Source organism: Amblyraja radiata, chromosome 41 (assembly GCF_010909765.2).
Source record: "Amblyraja radiata isolate CabotCenter1 chromosome 41, sAmbRad1.1.pri, whole genome shotgun sequence".
In the NCBI taxonomy this organism is placed as follows: Eukaryota; Metazoa; Chordata; class Chondrichthyes; order Rajiformes; family Rajidae; genus Amblyraja; species Amblyraja radiata.
Window position 1 is genome coordinate 2,809,115 of NC_045996.1, and position 23,060 is coordinate 2,832,174.

Genomic DNA, 23,060 nt, shown 5'->3' on the forward strand with positions numbered 1-23,060 from the left:
GTTAGATTTATCTCTTAGGGCTAAAGGAATCAAGGGATATGAGGAAAAAGCAGGAACGGGGTACTGAATACCAAGGTAGAAAGTTAGATTTACCTCTTAGGGCTAAAGGAATCACGGGATATGGGGGGAAAGCAGGGACGGGGTACTGATTTGAGAAGATCTGCCATGATCATATTGAATGGCGGTGCTGGCTCGAAAAGCTGAATGGCCTACTCCTGCACCTATTTTTCTATGTTTCTATTCATAACCTAGCCATAGGTTAAAACCCTGAGCAATTACATTGAAACTGAAAATGTCCAGTTACTAATTAACTAGTTACGAAACTAATGTCTAGTTACATAAGATAATTGTGTACGTAGGAAGTTCTGAGAATTAGAGAAGCTAACAACAATTAATTCATATGAATATGGTTTCTGACCAAAACTATATATGAATGATGACCAGTGTGGTTGGGGATGGTGACATTAATTCTCACCTCAATTCTCATCTCATTTAAAATATTTTACAATTTAATTTTCTAAGTATAATTAAGACAATTTGCTAATTCATTATCATCAACTCCGTACTTTCGCTAAAGATAATTTTACTCCACGTTTTATGACTGTAACTGAGACAAAATGCACATAATGGAGCTGAAATTAATTTAGAAGTCTCAAAATTCCTTTCCCTGCAGTACTTGATTAAGATTAATTTGGCTTGTCCATTCCCCAAGCAAAATGAACAAACTTGGATAAATTGAATGCTCCTGCGTTGCCATTAGTTTGATTTAATGATACATGAATATCAAATTGTAGATTAAAACTATTATGATCAGAAATCTGAGCGATTCTCCATAAATGTGTAGCACACAATATTAAAATATTTTACTTTAGAAAACAGGAAATTATAAAATTAAATGAAAGTAGATAAAATGCGAGTTAACAATAGAATCCTCAACTTTCAGAAATTAGTTCACAAATAATTAATGCTGCATATTTCTTGAAGTAGTAACTGAAGGTCAGTAGCATTTACACTATTAGCATTTAAAATTATTTTGTTTGGAAGCAAAAGGTTCAACAATGGAGATGTGAGCATTTAAGAATTATATGTTGAGGAGCAAGGAACAGTTCAGATGTGTACTCTTCTAATGGAAAGTAGCACAATAGTTCATTAATTGACTTGTTTTGTATTTTAGTTCTAACCATAGGTAATGACAATACAGGCAAATAATTCATCATTAAAATACAGGTGAAAAAGCCTTTGATCGATAATTTGAAAGAGCAGCAAATGTGAATGGTTGTCAAACCTTTACTATTCTCATGTGGACTTAGGCATGGCAAATTGTTAAAATGTATAAATTATTATGGAGTATTATTAATTGAGTTATTTCCCTTGCTTTTGCTTGCAACTATTCATTTTGTTTAATTTAACATTGACAGTGATTATTTCTACACCTTATTGCTATCATGAATTGATTTCAGTTGGTTTATTTAACTGCCAAGAATATCAATGTTGCCTGCTGTGGTTCATAACCAATCTGCAAATGTTTAACCGCTCATATCATTATAAATACATTTAAAATTATAACAATGTCAATTTTGCCTTAGATTCCCACTTAGACATCCAATAGTTTTATTGCATTAATGTATAATTAAACCATTCCTCTCACAAAGTATTTAATTTGGAATCAAATTGCACCATGCAATCTACATGGTACTTAAATGAACTTCCCTCTGTCCGCCATCTTAATTTAAAGCAAATATCGATCTTGTTTAATTTGCTCACAAGCAACATTGCATTACGCAGTTTTAGTTTAATTAGCATTATTCACATTAGTAAATTATTGAATGTTGTACATTTTGCAGTTCCTAAACAACAGCAATTTATTGTGTAATGAGTCACTATTAGCAATGTTTTAAAATGCTGAATCAGATGTTTAGTAAGTTGAAGAAACAAAAGGGTAATACATGTTCTAGTTTAATCAGAATGAGATTAGAGTCGATCTATAATTGAATGTATTCATTTAAAAATATCAGAATCAAAGGCTATGTCAACAAAAGGAATTAAATCGATCCAGACAGGTAATTTTGCAAATCCATGGAAGATGGACACAGATCATTCCTCCACCCACCAATCTTCCATTATCAAGCAAACTGAAGACTCTAGCCATCTGAAATGTGCCTACAGCACAAATCACATCCTACCCCGATATCCCCATCATTGATCACCAACTTTGAATTCAGGCGTCCTCATCAGTCCCTCTGCACTGCCACCAATCAACATCTGACATCCACCTTTCTGATCCATTACTCCACATTAGTTGGGCTTCATGACACTCTCTGCCCTGGTGCAGCATGTAAAGGAAAGGCTAATCATCGTATACAGCCAATTTGGTGGGGTGGGAGATTGCAACCTTCACCTTTAGGACCGAGATGAGGAAAACATTTTTCACACAGAGAGTGGTGAATCTCTGGAATTCTCTGCCACAGAAGGTAGTTGAGGCCAGTTCATTGGCTATATTTATGAGGGAGTTAGATGTGGCCCTTGTGGCTAAAGGGATCAGGGGGTATGGAGAGAAGGCAGGTACAGGATACTGAGTTGGATGATCAGCCATGATCATATTGAATGGCGGTGCAGGCTCGAAGGGCCGAATGGCCTTCTCCTGCACCTATTTTCTATGTTTCTATGTTTCACGTGGTCCGCCTGTTTCGACGAATGCAATCAACCCGGCGTGCACAATCAAATACGATCAAATAGAACAAGTTGTCCTACAACTTTAGGCAGTGCGCGCCATACGCAAGAAGCCAATTTAGTAGTACCTGACTTTGAATTTATAAGCGGTGGTCCCACAAGACCGAATAATGAGTCCCTGTGAATACTAATGCATTTCTAGAACACCATCTGTTGTGAAAAATATGATTTTCTTTTTGAACTTTTTCACATTAGATGTTTTAAAACATATGCTCCTTGAATAGACATTACACATCCAATGGTCCCCTTCCAGGAATTTGTCTCCCTGCTCAGGAAGTTTCGTGACCTGCTCACCACTGACCAAAGGAACGGGTTATTTTTACTATTTAAAAGGTGGTTCTGTGCAACAGAGGAAATGACACAAACTAAGGTGTATTGAACTTCCTTGAAACCCTTCGTACCCTTGTATGTAGATTAGGCCGATGGGGGAAGATAAATAATTTCAGTGCATAATACTGTGTCTGTATCTGTAAATTAGTTTTTGATACCAAAGTGCAAAACTGTCACATTCCCAAGTGTTAACATAAAATTTCTAATGCACGTTTAATGTCTGTGTATTAAAACCTAGTGTGGTGGAACATCTTAACCAGCAATAAGATTACAGCTCAGATGCATATATATTTGCTTTCAGGCCATATGATTCTTCAAAGGATAAATTCTAGAATAATGAACCCCTCATAATAATAAATCCTTTGTGTAGTGCATAGAGCAAGGTCTACTTGTGGAACACCAAGACTGAGAGAGAGAATTAAAGGTTTGATACTAATCTGTAAGAAATATTAGGTGAATAAAATGGTTATTTACTGGAGTACCTATTGAAATTTCTTGAACATCAAAAATCTATGTTCAAAATTCATAGAAATATACAGTATCTATTGTTTACTATAAATGGGATACCTCATGGGAAAATTTACCCAAGGTAGACACAAAATTCTGGAGTAACTCAGCGGGGCAGGCAGAATCTCTGGAGAGAAGGAATGGGTGACGTTTCGAGTCGAGACCGAAAATTTACCTGTTGGAACCAATGGTTCTAAATGCACAATGGAATTATTGCCTTACAACATCATGCACTGTGGACAGAGGTGCAAAGGGACTTGGGAGTGTTGGTGTAAGATTCCTAAAAGGTAATCTGCAAGTCAAATCGGTAATAAGGAAGGCAAATGCAATGCTAGCATTTATTTTGAGACGACTAGAATACAAAAACAAGGATGTAATGCTGAGGCTTTATAAGGCATTCGTCAGACTGCATTTGGAGTATTGTGAGCAATTTTAAGCTGTATATCCGAGGAAGGATGGGCTGGCGCTGGAGACAGTCCAGAGGATATTTACGAGAATGATCCCAGGAATGAGTGGGTTAATATATGATGAGCGTTCTATGGCATTGGGCCTCTACTTGCTGGAGTTTAGAAGGATGAGGGGGTACCTCATTTAAACTTACCGAATAATGAATTGTTTGAATAGAGTGGATGTAGAGCGGATGTTTCCACTAGTGGGAGAGTCTAGGACCAGAGGTCATAGCCTCAGAATAAAAGGACATTCCTTTAGGAATTTCTTTAGTCAGAGGGTGCTGAATCCGGGGAATTCTGCCACAGGATGCTGTGGAGGCCAATGCAATGGATATTTTTAAGGCAGAGATAGATAGATTCTTGATTAGTACGGGTGTCCGACGTTAAGGCTGAGGTTGATGGGAATGAGGACGAATGAGGTTGTTGGGAAGAGTTAGTTAGATCAGCCATGATTGAATGGCAGAGTAGACTTGATGGGCCAAATGGCCTAACTCTGCTATCACATGTACTTTTAACTTAATGAGGAAAAAATAGCTGGATGAGTTTTTATATAATTTCTTTATTTATACAGAAAGCACACCACATTTCTGGCCTTTCTGTCCTGGGCCTCCTCCATTGTCAGAGCGAGGCTCAGTGCAAATTGGAGGAACAGCACCTCATTTTTCGCTAGTGTCGTTTACACCCCAGCGGTATGAACATTGACTTCACTAACTTCAGATAGCCCTTGCTTTCTCTCTCCATCCCCTTCCCCTTCCCAGTTCTCCCACTAGTCTTACTGTCTCTGACTACATTCTATCTTTGTCCCGCCCCCTCCCCTTACATCAGTCTGAAGGGTATTGACCTAAAACGTCGCCCATTCCTTCTCTCCAGAAATGCTGCCTCACCCGCTGAGTTACTCCAGCATTTTGTGTCTACTCACACTTCTGATAGTTCAGATAAAGAACAGGCCAGAAGATTGTTGGAACTGGGACATGCAATTCTTATTAAATGTCTGCAAATGCAGTGAAAAAAACATAGTTATTTAGTAAAGTGGTGCTGTAAAGAAAGGGAGGAAGAAATATGGAATACAAGACAAAACTCTGACTTCCAGCTGGTATCACAATTAGCGATATAGTTATTACATTTGGAGCTGGTGAAACATGTGGCATAGTGAGGAACATGCCTGTAACACAAGTATGCTGGATTAAAACATGAGGTTCTATATTTTTCGATAATGCGATTATAGAATTGTACCTTGGGATGATCGTATACAGAACTACTTGAAATAGGTTCTCAGCCATTTTAGCAATTCAATCATTCACTTGTTTTGTTCACATTAAATTTTATATTCTAATGGCAAATATATTAATCAAAACATTAATTATCTTTATATCAAGCTATAATTGCTGTTTAAGATATTTTTGTATTTTGTTAATGTAGTTTTTTTGTTACTGATAGTAATTTAACATTATAAATGTGTGGCAGGAAAACATTAAGAAATAAAAACTGACAAGAAAGTTGCTGTGATTTTGCTAGCACATGAAAGCAACATGCTAGCATTGACAATTAAGGCAATAATCAACATCTGTAAGTATATCATTATTGGATTCGTTTTCCCCTCAAACCATTCAAAATACAAAGCAACACTGAAGAATGCTCAAGACATCGTAGTGCTCTTCTTTACTTGCTTGCCAGTGGCTGATGCCTCCCTGAATTTAACAGCTAAGCCTAACATAGTATAGCCAAGCCACACCGTCTATTCTGTCACCAGTCTCAATTTTACTTCAATTAGATCCTGGTTCATATAAAAACATTTAATTTCCTTTAGTAAATTTTACCAGGTGAAGTTTTTTTATTTGTTTTGCATGTTAGAAACTTAGTGCGATATCATATTATCAAATATAACATTGTGCCTGATTCCATGAGCCTGGTGATAGAAACAAAAACGGCATGGTAATCAGAGGGCCTTAGCAAGAGAATCCGGGAAAATGCCATCGGCCGTGCGAAGCTAGCTGCACAGCGGATGCATATTCATATCATCATGCCCTCTGACCTGTCCATCCTCTCCAGCCTATTCAGGCAGACACGACCGCAGATATCAATATGCCATAGAAAAGATAAGGAATTAGGAAATTATTAGAGATTTCAATTTTAATACAAAACTTCGGCAAAGGAGATGTTATATGTGGCAATCTATCGAACCTAAACAAGGCACAGAGATGCACAAAATGAATCTGATTAATAACAATTTGAAAAAATAAGAATACATTTTATTTTGCCTGACAAAGTTTTTATAACATGGCTGTCTAGATTTGCAAATTCTATAGATTACATAATCCCATGGATAAACTCAAATAAAATCAAGGTTTCAAATTCAACATACTGGTAATAATTTTATAATAATCTTATAATTAAGATAGACACAAAAAGCTGTAGTAACTCAGTGGGACAGGCAACATCTCTGGAGAGGAATGGGTGACGTTTCAGGTCGAGATCCTTCTTCAGATCCAACTTCATTTTATAATTAAGTTGTTGGAAAATTGCCACACAGTTGATTTCTCCCATGAGAAATTATTGCATAACCAACAGTTCAGTAAAAGTTGAACAATTGATTTTTGAACCATATTAGCACAGTGTAATATTATATTGTAATCTCTGTAGATAGATTTTGAACTCAGACTGGAAGAAAATCTGCTTACTGATCTTTAAACACCTGCAAAGTGTGTAAAACATTGTACAAATCACCAAATGGCAAGCATAATACAAAATACTTGCCAAAAGCAGCAGGCAACCTGTTGATAAAGTCATTGTCATATTGCATTGCATTGAATGAATATATGATTTTTATGGAACTGTTTTCAGTCAATTTAGTAGTCAACAAAGTGAATATATTTGATTGGCAGTTTTGTTAAACTATCATAGCTAGAAACAGTTGAAAACGAGAAATTTACTAAACCAAGTCTAATAGAGTCCATTTCACAAGGCTGGAGGTTTACTCATTAAAATTTTCAACCTCTGACTGCAAAAATATAAATAACTCAAACACTTCTGCTAATAGCTCTAATTAATGCCCTGATTGTTTTAGATTGGTAATTCTTTTCTTGATGGCTCAACTAAGACTGTGGGGTGGGAGATTGCAACCTTCACGTGGTCCGCCCTGTTTCGACGAATGCAATCAACCTGGCGTGCACAATCAAATAAGATCAAATAGAACAAGTTGTCCTACAACTTTAGGCTATGCATGCCATATGCAAGAAGAAGAAGAGCTAATACTGTTAATCCTGTGGGTTTTACAGTCACTCAGCACTTTTACAGAAAGGCAAATTGCATTTATGAGTATTATTGATGTCAATCAATCCGTACCAAAATTGAACCTATATTAAAACATTCAATTGTAAATATATTGTAGTTTTTATTTTAGTTTACAATAGATATTTAGACTAGCCACTCTTTAGGGAGATGACGAATGACTGGAAATTGTACTGAACCAAATGTTGATGTGCTACAGTATGGCAGGATGCAGCTGTGACAAACATGTGCCCCACACAGAAAAACCCCCCAAATGGGCCACAATCCAGATTGAAGTGGCTTACATCCCAAAATGGGTGCTAATATGGGACCTTTAGCAGTCTTGTTGGAACCATTGAATGAAGGTGCCAAAAATTTGCGATATAGTAATCACAGAAAATGAGGTTGTTCACCCCATGGCAACATCAATAAGTAACACGTAGTATGGCAACCAGGGAGTAGATGGAGGCAACTGGGTAAACAGAGAAAACTAGTGCCCAGATATACTATAAAGCTGGCATTTACTTCTATCCCACTAATCTTGCGCACAGTGGTCAAACAGATTAACCAAAAGCTTATTCAATGACCTTCACCTCCTCCATTCTGGCAAATTAGTGAGGAATAGTATTGGCGCCACAGGTTGTGTCTATAGCATGTCAGTATAAGGAAGGTGGAGATTTCAGATGCCTTGGAAACCATAGAGTAAATACATTTCCAGGGTGAAATGTGATCTATCCCAGACAAAATTGGAAACAAAGGTGATGTTTGCTTTTTTTCTTCACTAGTCACATACTATATGATGTACCAGAAGACTGGATAATCACTATTATTATTCTTTTATTTAAGCAGGACAGCAGGGATAAGTCAGATACTACAGGCTGGTGAACCTTACTACAGTGATAGGAACATTATTGTAGAAAGGTCTAAGGGACATATTGATGTACATTTGAAATGGAGACGGTGATGAGGGGCAGGAAGTATGGCTTTGTGAGGAGGAATCCAGTCTCAAAGGAGACAGAAGGCAGGTTGGCAGATGTTGTCTATAACGATTTTAGTAAGTCATTTGACAAGGTCATAATTGGTAAGCTGGCCCAGAAGATTAAGGCACATATGGACCAACGTTGAGATGGCTATCTGGATCTAAATTTGCCTTGGTTACAGGAGGTTGATGAGAGTGGTGGAAGGATGATTTTCAGATTAGAGATTTGAGACATACAGTGTATCATAAGGATTAGTGCTGAGATCGTTGCTGTTTGTGATATATAAACGTTGGATGTGAAATGTTGGATCAGCATGTTTGGGGATGGCAGTGTTGTGGGTAGTAATGAAGATTGTATAAGGCTACAGCAGGATATAGATCACATGAAAAGTTGGGAGGAGATGCATTCTGGAAAGTCAGATAGGGGTAGGAAGGACATACACTGTAAGTAGTTGGACACAATGATAAATGGGAAGACCTCTGGGTCTAAGTCTATAATCCCCCAAAGTCACCTATAACCATGCATTTCTTAAACCTCTCAAACGATGGGCGTTATTGAGCTCAATTCTGAATCTATGATAATAAATGACAATTTTAAGGATCCTCTTTAAATGGGGTTCTACTATGGTTATAAGAAGCTCACAGATTAAATTTGTCAACTTACCTTGGACATCTTGCTTTTGCTGTCTGCAGTCAGAAATGACATATTGTTGATTTCATTTTGCACCACAAAGTTCTGCTCCTCACGTTTGAAATTCTGAGTGTAAAAATATGAAATATTCAGAAACTGCTGGAGGATTCTCAGCATATACTAACAGGTGTCTATCCCATTTATCGCAGCAATTTACAAGAGTTTAAAAAGGACAGTACTCATAAATGAATTCAACTTATCAGAAAAATGAACTCTCCCTCCCACCATTAGACCACCTCTCTCCCCATCACCATTAGATCATATTGGACTTCTCTCTTTCTACTATTAGTCATAGGGAGAGACCAGAGTCAGGCCAAATGTCTGAAAGGAGTGCCAGTTAGTGATTCAATCATTGCACTTCAGTTCTGTCAGAGTGTGTAGGAAAGAACTGCAGGTGCTGGTTAAACCGAAGATAGACACAAAAAGCTGGAGTAACTCAGCAGGACAGGCAGCATCTCTGGAGAAAAGGAATAGGTGATGTTTTGGGTCGAGACCCTTCTTCAGACTGCACTCTACAGAAATGTGTCACCTGGGGCACTGTTCTGTGGACTGCAGAAACAGACCCAACCTGGCCTGCAGTGTGCAAACGTTATGGATTACAAACAGCAGATATATAATTATGTTGTATAGCCCTGATCTTTGTGAAACACCACTAGTCACAGACAGGGAATCGCAAAAGCAACCCTGTATTAACTTGCTTTTTCCTGCTGACAAGCCAATTTTGCCAAATTGTAGCCACAGATAAATCACAATTAATTTTCCATAAATATGTGAAATGCCAGATGCTGAAAGTGACATCAAGAATATTAACAAGGAATTTCAAACACTTTAAACTAAGGTTTTGAGTCACAGGGTAGTGTACTTGTTTGTCATTTTTATGCCAGAATTAACTTACATAGAGATAAAAAGGTAAAACAAAAGTAATGAAGAAACTATGAAAACCTGGAGCCTTGTTTTTTTTATACCATTTGTTGATAAATGAGGAACATACATGTGACTTTGACCACAGGATGAAGATGTCTCCAACCATTCTGAAAAGCTCTTCAGCATCGGGGTTTGGTTCTGTTAACCACATGGCTCTGTGAAAATAAGGAAATACACAAAAACATAGTGAATAAATTGATATACAGAAACATAGAAACATAGAAAATAGGTGCAGGAGTAGGCCATTCGGCCCTTCGAGCCTGCACCACCATTCAATATGATCATGGCTGATCATCCAACTCAGTACCCTGTACCTGCCTTCTCTCCATGCCCCCTGATCCCTTTAGCCACAAGGGCCACATCTAACTCCCTCTTAAATATAGCCAATGAACTGGCCTCAACTACTTTCTGTGGCAGAGAATTCCAGAGATTCACCACTCTCTGTGTGAAAAATGTTTTCCTCATCTCGGTCCTAAAAGATTTCCCCCTTATCCTTAAACTGTGACCCCTGGTTCTGGACTTCCCCAACATCGGGAACAATCTTCCTGCATCTAGCCTGTCCAACCCCTTAAGAATTTTGTAAGTTTCTATAAGATCCCCCCTCAATCCTCTAAATTCTAGCGAGTACAAACCGAGTCTATCCAGTCTTTCTTCATATGAAAGTCCTGACATCCCAGGAATCAGTCTGGTGAACCTTCTCTGTACTCCCTCTATGGCAAGAATGTCTTTCCTCAGATTAGGAGATCAAAACTGTATGCAATACTCCAGGTGTGGTCTCACCAAGGCCCTGTACAACTGCAGTTGCACCTCCCTGCTCCTATACTCAAATCCTTTTGCTATGAATGCTAACATACCATTCGCCTTCTTCACTGCCTGCTGCACCTGCATGCCTACTTTTAATGACTGGTGTACCATGACACCCAGGTCTCGTTGCATCTCCCCTTTTCCTAATCGGCCACCATTCAGATAATAGTCTATATAGGGATAACAGATATAGGGAACTACAGGCCGGTGAGTCTGACATCAGTGGTGGGTAACTTACTGATTCTGAGGGATTGGAACGACCACTATTTGGATAGGCTGGCTTTGGTTAGGGAGAGTCAGCGTAGTTTTGTGCATGGGGAATCACATCACACAGACTTGACAGAATTTTTGAAGATTGACACGGGTGGAGCAGAGGGCAGTGTTGACAGGGACTTTATCAAGGCCTTCGACAAGGAATAGAAGGGGTGTCCAAGAGGTTAGATCACATGGGATCAGCATTCAAAAACAGGCTTGGTGCAAGAGATTAGAAGGTCAGGGGTTGTTTTTCTGATTGGAGACCTATGTACAGTGTAGTAGTAGTATACCGCAGGGGTCTGAGAATGTCCATTATTGTTTGTCATCTGTATTAACGATTTTGATGACAATGTAGTTAATGTGATTCATAAATTGTGCATGATACTAAAATCAGACAGCGAGAACAGCTATTTAAGTTTAGAAAAGGATCTGGCTCAACCAGGGAAGTGGGCCATGGAATGGCAGATGAAATTTAAATCGGACAAATGTGAGGTTTAGTTTAGTTTAGAAATATAGCATGGAAACAGGTGATTCGGCTTACCGGATCAGTGCAGACCAGCGATCACCCATGCACTAATTATAACCATATAACAATTACAGCACGGAAACAGGCCATCTCGGCCCTACAAGTCCGTGCCGAACAACTTTTTTCCCTTAGTCCCACCTGCCTGCACTCATACCATAACCCTCCATTCCCTTCTCATCCATATGCCTATCCAATTTATTTTTAAATGATACCAACGAACCTGCCGCCACCACTTCCACTGGAAGCTCAATCCACACCGCTACCACTCTCTGAGTAAAGAAGTTCCCCCTCATGATACCCCTAAACTTCTGTCCCTTAATTCTGAAGTCATGTCCTCTTGTTTGAATCTTCCCTATTCTCAAAGGGAAAAGCTTGATCACGTCAACTCTGTCTATCCCTCTCATCATTTTAAAGACCTCTATCAAGTCCCCCCTTAACCTTCTGCACTCCAGAGAATAAAGACCTAACTTATTCAACCTATCTCTGTAACTTAGTTGTTGAAACCCAGGCAACATTCTAGTAAATCTCCTCTGTACTCTCTCTATTTTGTTGACATCCTTCCTATAATTGGGTGACCAAAATTGTACACCATACTCCAGATTTGGTCTCACCAATGCCTTGTACAATTTTAACATTACATCCCAGCTTCTATACTCAATGCTCTGATTTATAAAGGCTAGCATACCAAAAGCTTTCTTTACCACCCTATCTATATGAGATTCCACCTTCAAGGAACTATGCACGGTTATTCCCAGATCCCTCTGTTCAACTGTATTCTTCAATTCCCTACCATTTATCATGTACGTCCTATTTTGATTTGTCCTGCCAAGGTGTAATTCTATCCTACATACAAGGGACAATTTACAAAAGCCAATTAACCTACAAACCTGCATGTCTTTGGAATGTAGAAGGAAGCCGGCGCACCCAGAGAAAACCCACACAGTCACAGGAAGAATGTACAAACGTCACACAGACAGCACCCATAGTCAGGTGAAGGAGTTTTGTAAGTCAAACCAGGCTAGAATTACATGGTAAATGTCAACATTGTAAAATGCGTTAAGGGCCTGTCCCATTTAGGCGATTTTTCAGCGGACTGCCAGCGACTGTCAAGTTCAGAGCACTCGCCTGAAAAACCAGGAACTGCAACGCGACTGTCAGAGTGGAACACACACACACGCAGATACATCGCAAAGTCACGGGCCAGGGAAAGCGGGGGGAACGCTGTCTGAAATTCACACGGTGCAAAGCCATGGTGATACAGACACACACCGCGATGAACCGAAAGGTTAAGATAGCAAGCACAGTGTACAGTAACTCCTTTAAAAGAGGGGGAAGGAGAGGGGAGGGAGAAGGAGTGGAGACACTTTTATGAAGCCAGACAAAATTTAATAAGCCAGAGATACCCAGCTGTTAAGTTCGGTGGGCATTTAACATTACCGGTCGGTTCTCCTTGGTTCTGAAAACTCGTGCTTACGTTTTTTCCCCCCCAATGAGCCAATGAAAATGCCCGGTCAGCAAAGGCGATTAACTAAAACTACATACGACTAGCTCGACTACCTATAACTACATGGCGACCCCACTACAACTGCACCTACGACTACAAAAGTATCGATTTTCTCCATGGCCGCTGAAAACTTTTCAACATGTTGTGGCGACCATACTGAGGCCGCGATTAGTTCCCAGAATGCGGGAACTGCTCGCGACCATGAAGGAGTCTCACCAGAGGCGACCATGTAGCGAGCGCAGAGTCTCCTACACTCGCCTAAAAAGTCGCATATGTGGGACAGGTCCATTAGGGTACAGGAGCACAATCCCTGAAAGTGGCAACATAAGTAAACAGAAAAGTAAAAGAGGCTTTTAGCATCCTTGCCTTCACTGTTAAGGCATTGAGCACAGGAGCTGGGAAATGCTGTTACAACTGTAGAAGACAGCTTACTAAATAAAGGATCTTATTGAGTTGGAAAGGGTCCAGAAAAGATTCATTAGTAGGTTATAAGAACTCAAGGGTTTTTGCTAAAAGTAGAGACTGGATATGTAGGACTTTTTACTGTTTGAGCATAGTAAGCTGAGTGGTGAATAGATAACATGAATGGTAACATTCCTTTTCCTATGGTACAGAAATCCAGAATGGAGGGCATAGGTTTAAGGTGAGAGGAGAAAGATTTAAAAGAGACCCGAGGTGTAATTTCTTCAGAGGCTGATGCATACATAGAACGAGCTATTAGAGGAAGCTGCGGAGGTGGGTACAATGTAGACATTTAAAAGTTATTTAGCCAAGTACATAAACAGGAAAGGTGTAGAGGTCTATGGACTAACTCATTAAATCCTAGTCAGCATGGAATGGTTGAGGCAACTGGCCAGATTCCATGCTGTACGATTCCATGAATCTAATGCAGTTGGACTGTAGCTGTATCTGGATACATTTCCTGCACCAGAAGTGTCCTTGACGCATTCTACATGTTTTGAGTCGTCCTACCATGAATTACCGCTGCCCTTCAGTCAAGTTCTCAAGGCATTAACTGGGATCCAACCGTTCTGCCACTGGATTTCTCAAGTCTGAAAAATCTTGGCCCACAACTATTTCATATAAAACGCACTGCAAAGCTTGAAATCTAATTGAATATTTAAATCACAGATTTGCCTCTTCATAGCTTTCTTATATCCCAGACCTACAAATGGGGGGTCATGGTGGTGCAGCGGTAGAGTTGCTGCCTTACAGCGATGCAGCTTCAGAGACCTGGGTTCGATCCCGACTACGGGTGCTGTCTGTACGGAGTTTGTACGTTCTCCCCGTGACCTGCGTGAGTTTTCTCTGAGATCTTCGGTTTGCTCCCACTTCTTCAAAGACGTACAGGTTTGTAGGTTAATTGGCTTGGAAAATGTAAAAATTGTCCCTAGTGGGTGTGGGATGGTGTTAATGTGTGGGCATCGTTTGTCGGCGTGGACACGGCGGGCCGAAGGTCCTGTTTCCGCGCTGTATCTCTAAACTCTAAATCATGTCAATGTGTGACGGGTGATATTTTTGATTTTTATAACTTTAAAAAAAAATCACTCCCAGCCCAAGAGATTAAAATGTTCTAAAACATGGTACATTTACCTGTTATTGTCTACGTAACGAATCAGCAGTGGATACAAAGCATACAAATCACGACAGAGAACAGAAAATTCATCGCGAATTAGTAATTCACTCTCCTCGACGTCACCCTTGCCCTCCATGCGCAATTGATCCTCCTCAGCCACTACTTTTTTTGATCTCTTCTTTAACTTTTCCATGGTAGGGATGAAATGGGATTTCAATAGTTCAGGCTTGGCCTTGCTGATAATTGGTTGTGCAAACACTGGATGGAGAAAAAAATGTTTTAGATACAATTAAGTTTGATTGAAAAGAAACGTAAGCACCAACAATTCCAGATTGTTGGTTATAGGCAATAGACAATAGGTGCAGGAGTAGGCCACTCGACCCTTCAAACCAGAACTGCCATTCAATGTGATCATGGCTGATCATCCACAATCAGTACCCCGTTCCTGCCTTCTCCCCATATTCCCTGACTCTGCTATCTTCAAGAGCCCTATCTTGCTCTCTCTTGAAAGAATCCAGAGAACCGGCCTCCACTGCACTCTGAGGCAGAGAATTCCACAAGTTCACAACTCTCTGTGGGAAAGTGTTTCCTCATCTCCGTTCTAAATGGTTTATCCCTTATTCTTATGGCATTAGTGGCCCTTTTTAATTTATAATTTACCATTTATTAAATTTTACAGATTTAAATTCAGGAACAAAATCATCAACCAGGGACAAAAGGCGGTACATGATGGAAACAAATGTAACGCAGTTGGAAGCACATGCAGTTGGGCACTAGCTGTATCTGGATCCACTTTCTGCATTTTTGTTGCTATGAACACCGGGAGTGTCCCTGACTACTCATATTTTGCTAGAGGCACAATATAAAATGTAAACAGAGTTTACATTGTAAACAATTATAATTAACTACTTGTTGCATTGGATATATTTTTAATGACAACGTGAGCTTCCACTTTATCTAATTTCATGTATACCTGGACCATTCTTTGGAAAGGGAACCAAAATGTCACACACGTTACCAAATGGCATCACATACATGAAAAAATTATTGTAAGAGATTAATCTTATTCATTGCTATTTTCCTACCTACAGAACGATAATGCATGTCTGCTAAAAATATGAACATTGTAGCTTTTTAAAATTCACAGGTGTTTGTCAGATAAAACTGAGTTATGAAAATAATGCTTCTGTGTGGTCACACACGCGACCAGTCATATTTCACCTCTGACCCTAAACAACCATTGCCAGCATAATATAAATATTTCACTTGATAAACTTTGAAAAAATATGAAATATATACACAGAACAACAATATACCTGTAATGCTTTCAGAATTAGAAGAGATGTATTGCATAATTTTTCATATATTTGGTCACACACGTAACTAAAGGGCCTGTCCCTCTGTACGAGTTTACCCATGAGCTTACCCGAGTTAAAAAAAAAATCAAACTTGTGGTAAGTACGTAGAATGTACGTAATGGGTAGGTCGGAGCTCGGGACATCTCATAGCGTCTCGTAACGCTAATGGCAGGTACTCGGGGAAACGCGGTAAGCTCGTGAAGCTTTTTCAACATGTTAAAAAATGTCCACGAGAGCCCCGAGTGTCTACGAGCGGCCATTACCGTAATTCTCCAAGTTCGAATCAGGGGAAACTCGGGAGAACTTGAATTAGCTCGTACAGTGGGACAGGCCCTTAAGAGTGGGCCAACTATTGAGCATCTGCAGCACTGCTATCACTATCCATTGTCATCATTACAAATCCAATGAAATGTGGGAAAAACTGGAATCTTTTTTGGAAAATTCTGTAATTTTTGTGATTTTTCTCAACAAGAGTGAAAAAATGTGTAGAGTTGCCAGGGGTAGATATATGTTAGGTATACATAATTTAATGGTAGGAAATAAGCGTTTTGCAGTTACAAAACCATGGTTCCTCATTAATAGTGTATCTCAAAACATGTAAGGCCAAAGTCACTGGCTGAGGTTCTGAATGAAAGCAATATTAGTTTTTATAAGAGACCTTTCATCCTGTAACTATTATATAGTGCTAGAAAAATAAAATCTGATTGATTGATATATTGAATTAACTAACTGCAGCCTTGTGGAGTGTACAGGTAATTATTTTGCCAATAAGCATTGTTCACAGTCACAGCACATCCCAGGATCCTTACAGCCTGCACAAGTTATAACATGGGAAATGTGACAGCGAATTTGCGCACAATGAGCTCTCACAATTGGTATTGTAATAATGTCAAGATAATCTATTTAGTTGTGTTAGCTGAGGGGCAAAATGTGAGCAAGGATACCAGAGGTAATTCACCTGCTCTTCTTCTCCATTTTACATCATCTGATGCGCACCAGTTCATCCAAAAGATGCCCCTCAATGAATGACAATATGAGACACATGATAAGGAATCATATGAATTAAGACTACACTAAAAACAAAGTTAAGTGTGATAATTAAAATGTAATTTGACTGAAATTTGAAGAAAAATTAGTATAGGTATTAAGGCAAACAAAGCAGGACTAACAAATTATAATGGGCTCTTAGTAGTTTAAAGGGCCTGTCGAATTACGGGGCAATTCAAGAGTTCTCCCGAGTTTTCCCCTGATTCGAACTCGGAGAATGTCCGTAGTGGGTCCGTAGGAGTTCTGGGTGTATCGTAGCGGCTCGTAATGCTAACGGTAGGTACTCGGGAAATCCGGTAAACTCGTGACGTTTTTTCAACACTGTGAAAAATGTCCACGAGTAAAAAAATACTTGTGATGAAAAAAATTGTTACTTTTTACTCGTACGAGCCGCTACGATGACATCCACAAACTCTTACGGACCTTCTACAGACATTCTCCGAGTTCGAATCAGGGGAAAACTCGGGAGAACTCTTGAATTACCTCGTACAGGCCCTTTACTCAGGCAAAAAATGTCTTCCTTCTTATTATCGTGCTTATTTTCTTCTTATTATTACTTGACATTTACCTGCAAGTCTTTTCATCCAAGATGCTTCATCAATACCCAAATTATTAACTATAATCTTCAGAATATTTCCCAGCATGGCATTGAGGTGTTCAGAGGTGATGCTTGTACAGTGTATTTCGGTTTCATCGGCAATATTCTCAGGTCCCTGTTCCCACCATCGTGGCAGATAGTTACACAACATAGGAAGTGTGATTTCAATAACATGTGGCATCTCCGTATATCGAGCACCAGACTCTGCGAGATCATTAATTTCTTTCATAAGATTATCCAGATCAGGAATGTCTGGAGACATTTCCTCAACACTGTTTGGCAAACCCAAAACTGTCAAAAGAAAAAAAAAATGTTATTCAATCAACTCAGTCAATAAAATTGTATGCAACATTTAAATACAATGATGTACAGTCCTGCCCAAGAAATTCTATCACAAAACGTGTTTGTGTGTATTGCAACGGAATACCATGAGACGGTAGTTTGCTTTGGGGATTTTTATTAGGGTGTTTGTGTATACAAAGCACATACATTTGTTGGCTGCTGAATAAGAACAGTAATGCTGTATAAAACTTCACAAAAGCACAACATTGTACATTTTAAGGCCAGTGAACAGAGCAGGTTTTGGGTGAAATAAGCAGGTTTCTGACTTACTTTGGCATTCATTGCAGGACTGACCTTATCTGTTACTGCTGAAGTCCAAGGCATTCCTCTCTTCCAGGTCCATTTTGTGTGACTAATCACATCCATGCCTGCTCACTAATCATCAAACCTCCCCTTCTTATCCACTACCCCCCCCCCCCCCACACCCCAATGCTCTTCTGAATTGATCCTCTGACTAAACCCCTCACTCTTGAACTTCACCCCAACTGATTATCCCACTAACATGCCAAATCATTTCTCCATTATTCCCTTGATCACTTCCCCAACTGACTGCAGCCCCCACCGATTCTAACTGTCTCTGACTGATCACTGCACCCCGACATGCTCCATATATGATCCTGCCAACACATCTTCCCAAACAATCCCTCTTTGAACTCTCTTTGACTGGACCCCTCCTTCAGTCAGCTCCTTGTCTAAATTCACCACCCTGGATGTTGCACAAAATAAGTCTCCCAACTGAAACCACGCACCTTTTAACAAAACAGGTCTCCAAAGTTTAACCCCCACCAATCTCCATATCTGAAATCTAATTAAGTACACGGTAAAATCTCCGTCCACTGCACAACAGTCTGCACCCTCCTCTCAATGATTATCTACTCCCAAAATGCTCTTCACCTTTAATCCAAGCTCCAATCCCCATTCTCCACAAAGCACAATACCGGAACAAAGCACATTACAGGGTAATGCACAATGCATTCCTTACAAAAAGAACAAGATGTTGCTTGGAATAGAAAGCTCAGTTTTTGCTGGAGAGAAGATACCGTATAGGCTGCGTTAGTTTTGCTTGCGGCACTGGTGTTTGAGGGGACCCTGACGGAGTCATTCAGAACTAAGAGAGACATAGATAAGGTAGTTAGTAATAAATGTTTCATGTGTAGGAAGGAAGTGCAGATGCTGGTTTAAACCAAAGAACGACACGAAAAGCTGGAGTAACTCAGCATGACAGGCAGCATCTCTGGAGAGAAGGAATGGGTGATGTTTTGGGCCGAGACCCTTCTTCATAATGGTATACGTTTAAAGTAAGGAAAAATAAATTTTAAGGGAATTTGAGGAAGAAATGTTTTCACTCAAATAATGTTTTCAATCTTAAAAGGCACTAGAAGTAGGTATTTTCAACTTTTAAGGAGCATCAGGAGGAGCAATTGATACAGCGAGGCATCGACGCCTATGGACCAAATGCAGGTGAATGAGACGAGTATTGACGGGTATAATGTCGGCCTGGACATGCGGGTCAAAGTGCCTGTTTCTGTTCTGTGTGGCTCTTAAATGCATGTACATTACCACCTTTTAACTTGTTAACTGAGCACAATGAATCTGAGCCTTTTTTTTTAATGCTTCAGCTAACTTTTAGCATACTCTGTGATGGAAGGAGCAGGAATATGACCAGAAATTTGTAATGTACCTCAAGAATCACGAAGTGCAGAATCAGTTTGTTGCAAGGTCCTCCTCACTTTAAACCTATGCCATTATAAAATTAACGTTCTCCAAAGAAACAAACTTGGCCTAACCGGAGTCGCCTCTACTGGGAACGCTGAGACTTTCTGTCCCAGGCAACAACTTGGTGAATCTCCTCTGCACCGTCTCCAGTATATTCTTCCTATAGTTTGGTGACCAGAGCTACACAAACTATTCTAGCTGTGGCTTAAATAAAGTATTATAAAGTTGTAGAAACAAGGAACTGCAGATGTTGGTTTACACAAAATGACACATAATGCTGCAATAACTCAACAGGTGAGACAGCATGCCCAGAGAACAGGAGTCTGAAGAAGGCCCAAAATGTCAGCTATCCATGCTCTCCAGGGATGCTGCCTGAGTTACTCCAGCACTATGCGTCTGTTATTATAAAGTAGTATGAAGTCCTGCTGCTCTTATATTCCATGCCCAAACTAATGGAGCCAATGCCTTTTTCACGACCCTATCTACCTGTACTGCGATCTTCTGGTACCTTTTGATGTACACTAAAGTCCCTTTGTTCTCAATATTTCCTCAGGTCTGATACGTACTACCTCCATAATGCATTGCCTCATTCCTCCCATGATGAAATGGAATTTGCCGTTGCCCTGCCAAGTTACTAACTGATCAGTATAATTTTGTAGCGTAACATGACCCTCCTGACTTTCAATAACATCACCAAAGTTCATGTCATTTGCAAACTTGCCGATCATACCGAGGTAAGTTGATACTTGTTATTAAATTATAAATAGCTTCAAATCAGGATTAGGTAGAAGGAAAAAGCAATGGAATGTTTCACCATAGGGTGGTGTATAATGACCCATTTTAAAGATATAATGTATGACAATCAAGTGAATAGGGTGATTTCACGAAAGGTCACTGGAGCGTAGATCCGCACCCACGTGACCGAAAATTTTAACTGGGGGACAAGCGTCACTTCCGGTACATGTTAGTGAATGGGAAAACACGCACTTTCACACCCGTTAAAAACATCGAAAACGGCCAGGTTTTGAGCTGCAATTTACTGTCCCAGTCGGGGTGACCGTGAGGCACAGCTACCTAAATTTACAGTAAAAAAAAAAGATAGAAACTAAGGTAAATACAAGAGGGAGCTGAAGGGGCAAAATAAGCGGAAGTTGATAGCGGACATTTGCCGTGGAGATTTAAAGATCCAAAATATCGTGAATTATCGCGTTTGCTCGCTGCATTTCATCAAAAGTAAGGCATTATTGGCTTTGTTATCTTTATTCATTTGTTAGATGAAAACACTTCTGAAGCTCCATTCACCATTTAAATATCCGTGAATCATAAATGCGTCTTGAAATAAATTTTACTCAGATGCAAGCTAAAGAATGGTATAATTGTCAGCTGTTCATTTGACAAAATCAGGGCATTTTTTGGCTAATAATAAAATGTCCTGATTTTGTCAAATGAACAGCTGACAATTATACCATTCCTTAGCTTGCATCTGAGTAAAATTTATTTCAAGACGCATTTATGATTCACGGATATTTAAATGGTGAATGGAGCTTCAGAAGCGTTTTCATTTTGCATGTTAAAACCCACCCGAGAACCATGGGCGATTTTGAAATTTTACTGAAGGATTTCTAACTTTTAATACTTTTCATCTAACAAATGAATAAAGATAACAAAGCCAATAATGCCTTACTTTTGATGAAATGCAGCGAGCAAACGCGATAATTCCCGATATTTTGGATCTTTAAATCTCCACGGCAAATGTCCGCTATCAACTTCCGCTTATTTTGCCCCTTCAGCTCCCTCTTGTATTTACCTTAGTTTCTATCTTTTTTTTTAACTGTAAATTTAGGTAGCTGTGCCTCACGGTCACCCCGACTGGCTCAGTAAATTGCAGCTCAAAACCTGGCCGTTTTCGATGTTTTTAACGGGTGTGAAAGTGCGTGTTTTCCCATTCACCGGAAGTGACGCTTGTCCCCCAGTTAAAAATTTCGGTCACGTGGGTGCGGATCTACGCTCCAGTGTCCTTTCGTGAAATCACCCTATAGAAAATTATGAAATGAATGCGGAAAAAGCGTACATTTAAAAAAATGGTGTTGAGTTACTCATATCAGGGTCAACATTAGGTCAGACAATTTGAGAAACTCACTGCACATAGCAAGGGGCCAAGATTTCAGCAGTATTAAATGTCTCCTGGCATGTTCATAAAATTATAGGTATTTATGACACAGGAGGCCACTCAGCTCATGTTGCCTGTGCTGGATAAACACAAGCTAATGACACCAACACCATTTTCCAGTACTCATTTTCTAGCCGTGCAGGTTTCATCATGCAGAAATTATTCCAGTTCACACTAGTTCTGTAATCCCACTTTCTCATCCACTCCCACTAGGGAGCAATTTACAGAGGCCAATTAACCTACAAACTCTCATATATCTGTAACGTGGGAGGAAACTAGAGTGCCCAGAGGAAACGCACACTGTCACAGGGAGAACATGCAAACTCCACAATAGATAGCATCTGAGATCAGGAATGAATCTGGGTCTCCGGCCCTGTGAGACAGCAGTTCTACCAGCTGCGCCACTGTGCTGTGATGAGAGCTTCTGCCACCATTCATCACTTTTCTAGAGAGTTGCTCCAGACCATCACCACATGTTCAAAGATTGCTTTTTTCTTTGCAACCATTTTAATTTATCTACCTAGATTTAAATCTATTGGAGTCAGTTCTTGAACCCGCAACTGAGGGAAAAAGATCATTTGTTATTCATGTGTCTGGGCTTTGCATTATTTTATACATCAACTATATCCTGCCTTAACCTCCTCAAGTTTCAAGAGTGTTTTATTGTCAAATGTCCCAAACCAAAACAATGAAATTCTTACTTGCAGTAGCATAACAAATATCTAAACATAGTATTCAGCAATTACAACAAAAAAAAACAAAAAGATGTTCAATATGTAAAACCAAACAAACAATATAGTGCAAAGACAAAAACCAAGCACAAAGTTCATAGTACATTCAAGGTAGTTCCTAGTTCAAGGTTTCAAGGTCAGTTTATTGTCACATGTACCAATTAAGGTACAGTGAAACTCGATTACCATACAGCCATACTAAAAAAAGCACCAAGGCACATAACTACATAAAAGTTAACATAAACATCCACCACAGCAGATTCCCCACATTCCTCACTGTGATGGAAGGCAATAAAGTCTAATCTTCTTCTCTCTTTATTCTCCCGCGGTCGGGGGAGTCGAACCATCCACAGTCTGGGCGACTGAAGCTCCCGCAGCCGACGATTGAAGCTCCTGTGTGGGGGCAATCGAAGCTCCCATGATCTGGGTGGTCGAAGCCCCTGCGGCTTGGAACTCTCTGAAGCCGGTCCCTAACCAGGGACCGTGAGCTCCACGATGTTAAGTCCACAGGCTCCTGCAGTTCGAGCTTTCGAGGTCGATCCCTGGCAAAGGGACC

At 39.8% G+C, this 23,060-nt stretch overlaps 1 protein-coding gene across 7 annotated transcripts in view; it reads right to left on the bottom strand.

Moving 5' to 3' along the window:
* Positions 1-23,060, bottom strand: part of ryr1 (ryanodine receptor 1) — a 604,017-nt gene that overhangs the window by 144,765 nt on the left and 436,192 nt on the right. For 5 of the 7 annotated variants that reach the window (XM_033014582.1, XM_033014580.1, XM_033014579.1 and 2 more), the window contains 5 exons: positions 17,516-17,836; positions 14,560-14,800; positions 9,945-10,032; positions 8,927-9,019; positions 6,049-6,066 (listed from right to left, as the gene is read on the bottom strand). In XM_033014582.1, the coding sequence (XP_032870473.1) occupies positions 6,049-6,066; positions 8,927-9,019; positions 9,945-10,032; positions 14,560-14,800; positions 17,516-17,836 (761 nt within the window). The remainder of the gene's footprint in view (positions 1-6,048; positions 6,067-8,926; positions 9,020-9,944; positions 10,033-14,559; positions 14,801-17,515; positions 17,837-23,060) is intronic. The other 2 variants (XM_033014584.1, XM_033014581.1) reach the window with 1 other exon arrangement.